Genomic DNA, 8,537 nt, shown 5'->3' on the forward strand with positions numbered 1-8,537 from the left:
GTAGGCGGCGCCGGGCGGCGCGCTCCCAGGTCCCCGGGCGCCGGCCGCCTCCTCGCCCGCGCGGCCGCTAATTGCAAGCGCGGCCTCATTTGCATAGGCCGCCGGAGTCCGCTGGAGGCCGGCCAATCGGCGCGGCCCTCCGCTAATGGACATGCATTATTCACCAGCCTAATTACTCAGCCCCATGCGCGGCCCGCGCAGCCGCCGCCGCCGCCCGCGCCCCGCGCCCCGCGCTCGCCCGGCCGCCCCGCGCCGTCCCCGCCGGCCGCCCCGCTGATGCCGCTGTCCCGCGCGGGGCCCGCGCGCTGTTAGCAGCATGTCTCGACGCAAGCAGGCCAAGCCTCAGCACCTCAAGTCGGACGAGGAGCTGCCGCCCCCGGAAGGCGCTCCGGAGCACGGTGAGGGGTCGCGAGGTGGCGGGTGGCGGGGGGTTGGGGATGGCCGGGCGGTGAGTGCGACCGCGCGCCGAAGACGGGGGAAGTTCCCTGGCTCCAGCGAACCAGTGTCCGCCGCGCAGCGCCCATCCCGGGCAGACGGGCTGTAGGGACCGGTTCTCCACCCGAGCGCGCTGCGCGGAGAGTTTTCGAAAGAAGTAAACTTGGTTCAGTTTCTGGGAGTTGGGGAGCTGCGCGCGGGGCTGGGCGGGGGCGGGGGCGGGGGCGGGAGGGGCCCGCGCCACCTCCTCCGTGCCGCCCCCCAGGCTCCCTGCGCCCAGACCCGGGGCGGTCCTCGGCGACCCGGGCGTTCCCTGGGCAGGGGCAGCGGCGGGGACGCGTACGAGGTTCACCTACCGCTGGACGCGGGCTAGGCACCTTTGTTCGGCTCTGGGCGCCCTGGCGGTGCGCGTTCGGAGAGAAGCCACCGCCCGACCTCGGCCTGCCCCCACCCGCACTGTCCTCCTCGTGCGCCCTGAGGCCGCGGAGCCGGGAGTCCCGGCGCACTGGCAAACCAAAGATCTGGTTCCGGAGCGAGCAGGCACTGTCGCCTGGCCTTGCCTAATGGCCGCTTGGGGCTTAATCCGGGGTGAGCTCGGCCGCGGCACTGGGGGGGTGTTACTGGCACGCGGCGGACCCGGCACGTCTAGGCGGCTCTAAGTTTGCTCGGTTTGCTCGGCCTGCTCTGGCGTTTCCGCGGCGCCGCAGGGAGTTCCTCCTTGTCCCCGAGTGAAGGTAGCATCCGCGCAAGTAAGCCCGGCGCAGGCGGCCCGACCTCCTCTCGGGAAGTTTTGGGCCGGAATCCGAGCGGTGCCATCCTGGGTCTGCGGGGGTCCCCAGGGTGCGACACCAGGACTCAGAGCGGCCCGCCGCAGCTGCACCGCAGCTCGGACGTCAGATAATTCATTCCTTAAAAAACACGTCGCCTAACTTTTGGATTAACCGATTATAAATTTGGAGGCCGATACCCATCCTTTTACCATGAGAATCAGGCTTTCTGCAGAAAATCACAGGATGGGCATTGATCACACGGTGTGGTGAAGTTTGAGGAAGCAGGTACACTGCACATCGGGAGCAAGGGGAAAACGCTTAGGACGCGGCCGGGAACTCATTAAATAAAATTCGTCAACTGGGCCTTTCTGTCGCTCAGAGGTGAGGCCCCGATCCTGTGCAGCCCCGTCACCCAAGATTGGAACCGGAGATATGCTAAAAAGAAACGCTTGCATATGGTGGGTGGATTAGGGACAAAGAATCTTTTTGTCATGGAAATGGATTTTTTTGTTTTGTTTACTTCATCACATAGAATTTCTCACACTTGGTTTGTTTTGTATTGCCCTCAATGACTACATGATCAAATGAATGGATTTATTTCTGCCGAATGAGAAAGACAGTCTTCCCTTCAAAAGAACTACATTGCATCCCAGTGAGGAATTTTAAAGCTTTATTATTGTGGCTCCTGAATAGCTTAAAATCGGCTTTCACAGGCGCCCTAAAATGCAACAATGTAAATACTTCTCAGCTTTGTAGGGTTGTTATCAAAATGTGCAATGTCTCCTCTTATTAAAGCATATTTTAATTAATAGAGTAAAACCTCTGGTATTTAACAATTAACAAGCGGAGGCTCTGCTATTCATTTTTAATTTCACTTCAGAAATGTGAGCTTGGTGAACCTAATAGTGTAAACATATTAGGGGTATATGGGCCATATTTGAAAACCTAGGATGGAATAAATTATTTACAAGTCATTTTGAATTCCCCCTGTTGTTACTGAATTTATTCAGAGGTGAAACATTCGGGTTTTATACCTACCGTAGGATTAAAGTTTCTGCCAAACCTGTGTTTTTACGCCATTCAGAGTTGTGTTCCAGATATTAACACAGTTTCTGATCATATTTTGCAACAGTCCAAAAACAGCTTGTCTGGGGCTGAGCCTTTGTCAAGTAGTGTGTTTCCTCCATTATTTTAAGGATAGTTTAGACAAACTATTTAAAAATAGTTCTTTCTGATTTAATTATTCTGAAGCTGATTGTTTACAGAGCATAAAAGATACTGTGTTCTCTGCTCACTCAAGGAACACTCATGTGTTACTCTGCCGTGCTGGTCGTCATTAGTCAGATAGCTAAAATAATTTTTAAAGATAAATGGTTGTGAGAACTAAATTACTCCAGCATGAATCAGATCTTCTCAAAATTTTAACTTTTTTAAACACAATGGAAGTAAACAGACCATGCATGAAGTTACAAGAAGGCTAAGTTAGTTTACATTGTTTCAGAAACTAAGTAATTCCTTTGTATCACTTTGAGTGTGACTTTAATTAAAGCAGTAGATGCATACTGTAAATTTGAAGGCTCTTGATAATGCATGAAAAACAGACATTATATGTATAACAAGGGGTGGCAGAGATCCACAGCCACATTCACTTACAGGAAAAAGACTTTATTTCTTAAAAAAGAAAGAAGACTTTTTTTCCCCAGACCTTGGTTTTTAGGCAAGCAATGAGAAAAGATAGCTATCCAAAAACAGCTTCCATGCTATCTGAACTTTATTACTGTAGGGATGAAATATGGTTATGTATTTAGAATGAGGAAAAAGTAATAATGATTTTTGTGAAGTTGCAAAGTTATCCTGTTGTAAAATTTAAGGGTGACTGAGACTTACATTCCCCAGAAGAAGAATCTTTAACTGTTTCTGAAAATTTAAAAATAAATGTGTTGCAGCTTATGATTCAGTTAAATGTATGCCACCAATAATGAAATCCTGGGAGCCAGCTGAGTATTTTTGTTCTAAGAAAAAGTAATTAAAACTTCCAATGACAGAAGAGTGCTTAACACACCTCCTAAGAACTTTAAAAGGTGCAACCTTGCTACCCGTTATCATATAAAACACAATTTTATAAAAATGCAATTTACTGTCATTAGAAAGAAAACGTGTTTAAGGAAGAACAAAAGGATGTTATAATTTAAAACAATTTGCCATCGTATGTTTTGTTTGTTAGCACTAATTGCTTCAAAGTGTGTTTTTATTTTCAGTCATATGGCTATCTTAAAAAATCCTTTTAAATATGGTGAGCATGTGATTTAAGAATTTACCAGTGGTATTCACAAACTGTGTTTAAGTTAAGGGGAAGGAGGCCCCCCGCCCTCGCCCTCCGTGCAGAAAGCTTTTCTCTTTTATCTGTATATGCATGGTTTGCCTTGAGCCCCCCCCCCCCCCCCCAAGACACATTTACAATTCAGCATTCGAAAAGGAAGCAACACTGGGGCCATTTTCTAAACATTGGTAGGCAGATTGTTTTCTCTGAGATGGGAAAGGTGAAAAGTAAGTAAGAGGGAAAGGGGAGAGGAGGACTTTAGAAACATTTATTTTAAAAATAACATTTAAAAACCGTACCTTTTTAAAAAATGCGTTACTCGGTGGTCAACGGAAAGCCTGCCAATTAATTCCCACCTCACAGAGGAAGAGCTGATTACCTAACAGTGGGGGTTTTATGTACATTTTAAACTTCCCCAACATTTGATAATCCAGTATTTTTAGATCTGTTCAGAGCCAGGAAGAGAAAAAGGTATGGCCCAACAGCAGGAATTACTTAGCAAGCTGATTATTTTTTGTATACAAAATGATGGCAAAAGTGGGTCAGATTTCATTTCCAACTGCAATCTTTCAGGCTGTTCCATTCTTCTCAAGGTAGCTCTCAGAACATTTTCTTTTTCTGGGTGTGTGTGTGGGGGGGGGGGGGGGCATTCAGAATAAAACCAAGGTTTAGCTCTGCACTGAGCATCAGTTGGAATTTAACATTCTTAAATGTCAGTATTGGCACAGGCTTTTATTCAAGTAAAATTAAAATCTTCTTAACTGCTAATGAGGTTATGCACCGTCTTTATGCTGCAGAACAGTTTCAGAAGGGTAATTTTTGAAAGGTTTTGTTCTCCTGTTAGTTTTTATTTGCCCACATGATCCCTCGACTAGTTGCCAGAATCAGGCCAATGTGTCCTACCTAGTCTTGTGAAGATGAAAGCTAATTGTGCTGTTTGTGAGCAGGCATGTAATTATAGCATAAACTACATTGCTACACATTTCATAAAATCACACGTAAACAAAATCTGTAAAAATCCAGTGTTTTAATACGTTCTTAAATAACGTTTGTGTTTAAAAAAAAAAAAAAAAGCAAACTCATCCTTAGGTTTTTATCTTCTAATTTGAACACCTTTATGATTTAAAGTGCAGTGAGCTGTCTGTGTGATTCCCAAGCCAACAAATAAAGCAAAGTGTGTAACAGAAAGTGTAAAATATTAATTGAAATAATAAAATAACGTAATGGGCGCCACTTAGGTTAGAGATTAGGGTTGATCTGTTTGTTAATTAAAGAGAAGAGTTCTCCAGGCTGAACGATGGCCGCCTGAGAGACCGGATGATGCTATATCTAAACCTTGTCCTGGGCGGGGGTGAGGGGGGGGGTGAGGGGGGGGCTGTGCTCTCCCACTACCCCAGAGTAGTTCTGCTCACCCTCCAAGATCCCCACCCCCTCTGCCTTCTGGAAAGCCTGCTGCCAGCGGCCTAGGCCCTGCTGTCTGAGGTCTGGGAGAAGGTGGGGCTGCAGGGCTGGCCAGCTTCAGACCCGGCTCCCTGAAGGTGGGTCGTTAGAAGAGCTTTGACAAGCCTTGCTGGTTTAACCTTTGCCTGCTTCGGCCTGCCATGGTGGCCACTAGATGTCAAGCTCATAATACAATTAGTGCATCTGTGCTGTTGACCTTGGCAACAGGACTCAGCACTGTTCTGTTAAGTGTTAACACTGAATTCGAGTGTTAACTGGAGACCTCGCGCTTGCTCTGGCTGCTCAGCTTATCAGACGCCCGTCTCGTTCAGCACAAGTGTTTATAGTTCTTAAAAGGACAGAGAACGGTTTTCTTTTGTACGGCTATTACATCTTGAACTGTTTAATTAACCCTGCAGGTGCGGTGCCACTCGGCCTTAATTCTTCGGCATCACTGGCCCTCTTTTGGAGAGGGACCTCGCAGCGCTGTTTGGGAATTCTATTGTGTGACCGTGGACATGCAGAGCCACCAGCCTCAGTGACCGGGGCAGTGGCTTTTCCAGGATGATTTTTTGCACATGTGTAAACTTTGCCCATAGAAATGCAACAGTGCGCTGGAGTGTGATGATGAGTGGAGATGATTGAATGGCCTCCCCAAGTGCAAGCGGCAGTCTGACTGGGACAGTGATCCAGCCCTGTTTCTGGACACAGGGTCATTCCTGCCTCCCTAGGGCCATTTAGACCCAGGTGTTGGTACCTCTGAGAGGTTTTGCTTATTTCTGAGTTTTATGAATAGTGGATGTGAAGGATGACTAGGGCTGGGGCACTTTCGAGTAGTCGTGAAGTAGCACGTTAAAGTCCATGTGTCAGATCTGCGTGTAAGCCTTCAGAATCCTGACCCACAGTGACCTGCGCAAACCTCGTTTTCACCCCTCACGGGAATTTTGATGAGATCGTTCTCCTGGGCTGACCTACTTCAGGTCTGTGCTGTCCTCAGGCATAGATAGTGATGTGTGAGTGTCCATCAGAAGTGTGACCACAGCCTACCGTCGCGATGAAAGAACTATTGTGCAACCTTGAAGTGTCACAAACATCTTATTCTTTGCCACAGCATCCAGGCAGATAGTTAGAACAAGTGGGGTGTGTGTCTGCTCTCCGTCTGCTTGTGGCCAGAGAGGAGAGTGCTCAACCGCCCGGGTGCCTCACCACACAGATTAAAAACTGCAAATGTTTCAGCAGAAGACGGTTGGTGGCTGTGCCACAGGTGGTCGTTACTTAACAAATTTGAGCTGTGGGCCGCGGAGCGGAGCAGAGCGGAGCGGAGCAGGCACGCGGGTCCGCAGTGGTGTTCGGCATAGCGACAGTGCCCTCCACCGTCGGCTCCGGGCTCTCCAGCCTGGGGTCTGGGGAAAAGGACACAATTTTTCTGTTGCGTCTGGAATTTCTTCTACATTGTTAGACACAGTGGGGGTCTCTATTTGTCTCCTCCTGTGTCGCAGCTTGGGCTCAGTATGTGATAATTCATCTTTCTTTATGGGATTCAAAGCTATCATAAGGAGTTAAAAGGAATTAATTTGCAAGAAAATAAGTGTCTCCTGACAATTTAGGAAAACTTGAAAAATGCTTTCTAGATTTTTCAGGAATGGTAAAGGCAAAGGGGAAAGTAGGATTTTCGCTCCTAAAGACCCACGTGGCCTTTTAAAAGTTACTAATTAAAGTGGAGAAGTTAACATTCTTCTCCCATACTGAACGAGTTTACCTCTTTTGTTAATGGGGGGGGGGGGGAGTTAAAATGTGTAACAAAAGTGTAGCAGAGTAAAGGTGAGCGGTTGAGGCTCAGAAACAAAATTTAAAAAATGTCGATTTACTACTTCTTTGTAATTGCTTAGTTTATTTACAAGGCGCTGTGCTCCTGAAAAGAGAAAATACAAAGCCATACTAAGAACTGCAGTTTGAAATGTTTAAAGAAAGCTCCATGTCTCCAATATCTTTATATATGTTGCAACAATTCTTTTCCCTCGTGGCTTCAAAAAGACATTCTGCCTGTCTTCCGCCGCGTCGTTCTTTAGGAGACAGTGAAAACATGATGCGTGTATAGTATTTAAAAGATCAGGAATTGAAGCTGGGGGAATTGTGAAACAATTGAGAGGGGGTTATTTTTGAGGGGGAGGGCCTTTCACACTGAGAGAGTTGATCCTATGAATAGGAACATTTTTGTTAAACATTCTCTGTGTGTTATATTAGTGAGAAGAAAAAAAATCCGTTTCTGAGACTGTCACTGAAGCTCTGTCCTTTTGTTAGGGGCTTTATCGGAAAGGCCGCTGGACCCACTTTCCCTCTCCTACGGAAGTGAGAAGCAGAACTTGCTCTAGAGCAGCGGTTCTCAACCTGGGGGTCGAACGACCCTTTCACAGGGGTCGCCTAAGACCATCGGAAAACATATATAATTACATATTGTTCTTGTGATTAATCGCTATGCTTTAATTATGTTCAACTTGTAACAATGAAAATACATCCTGCATATCAGATATTTACATGAGGATTCATAACAGTAGCAAAATTACAGTTATGAAGTAGCAACGAAAATAATTTTATGGTTGGGGGTCACCACACATGAGGAGCTGTATTAAAGGGTCGCGGCATTAGGAAGGTTGAGAACACTCCTAGAGTCTAGAAGGTGTGAGCAGTGATGGAGTTAGAATAATCTTAGATATAAACAGCCAGTGGGGGGATCGCTGTAGACTAATTACACATTTCCTCTTACACTGATGGCTTTATGCTCAGCTGTGTCCTCCCTCCTGACACGTTCAGGCAGCAGATTCGTCATGAAGTCCAGGGCTCGACCCGGTGCTATGGGCTGGGACTGGTTCACAGAGCAGACTGTTCCCAGAGCAGCATCTTCCTCACACTGATGCACAGCGAGGGGCAAGTCACCTGAGAACTCCTGCTCCCCAGGATGGGAGGCTCGGGGGGATTGGCTGGCATTTTTCTTCGCTTGTTCTGATGTAACCCTTACGCACTATAAATTCCTGCCTCGTCCTGCGCCTGCTTACAATTTGAAATCTTAGTCGTTGAATCGTCAGTATGTTAAAAATAAATTGCTTTGACATTAATGATAATGTTTGCAATGCTTGTTTTTCAATTCCCCCTTAAGAAAGAATGACTTTCCAATTGCATTAGAAATAGATGTCTCAAAAGTGTACTGTTACAGTGGCTCATGGAACGCTTTTACCTTGAAATACAGAATTTCAGCTATATTAACTAATGGAGGTAATAACTTCTATTTTTAGGACACAAAGGTCAGTTTAAATGTAAATTTCATTAAAAGGTGGTCGAGTACATCTGAATCCGGCTTAATATCGGCTTAAAACAATGGCAGGATTAAAGGGCTTTGGAAGTTATGTGATAAAACTGTGAGCTGCATTCAGATTTTTCTCAGATGTGTTTTCTTGTGGCAGAAAGCATTTTTCAAAATGAACAAATACTGCCAGATTAGCACATCCACACTGTAACACAATGCATTTAGTCATTGTAATGTGCAGAGCCATCGAGTTATAACAACTTATTTTATG

The 8,537-nt window shown here is 46.3% G+C and overlaps 1 protein-coding gene across 2 annotated transcripts in view; it reads left to right on the forward strand.

Annotated features, from left to right (window-relative positions):
• Nucleotides 1–316: 316 nt before the first annotated feature.
• Nucleotides 317–8,537, forward strand: part of SALL3 (spalt like transcription factor 3) — a gene marked incomplete at its 5' end in the record, with an annotated part of 22,145 nt that continues 13,924 nt past the window's right edge. For both annotated transcript variants that reach the window (XM_081096918.1, XM_081096919.1), the window contains one exon: nucleotides 317–398. In XM_081096918.1, the coding sequence (XP_080953044.1) occupies nucleotides 317–398 (82 nt within the window). The remainder of the gene's footprint in view (nucleotides 399–8,537) is intronic.

Source organism: Myotis nattereri (genome assembly GCF_964212035.1).
Source record: "Myotis nattereri genome assembly, chromosome: 8".
NCBI classification, from domain to species: domain Eukaryota; kingdom Metazoa; phylum Chordata; class Mammalia; order Chiroptera; family Vespertilionidae; genus Myotis; species Myotis nattereri.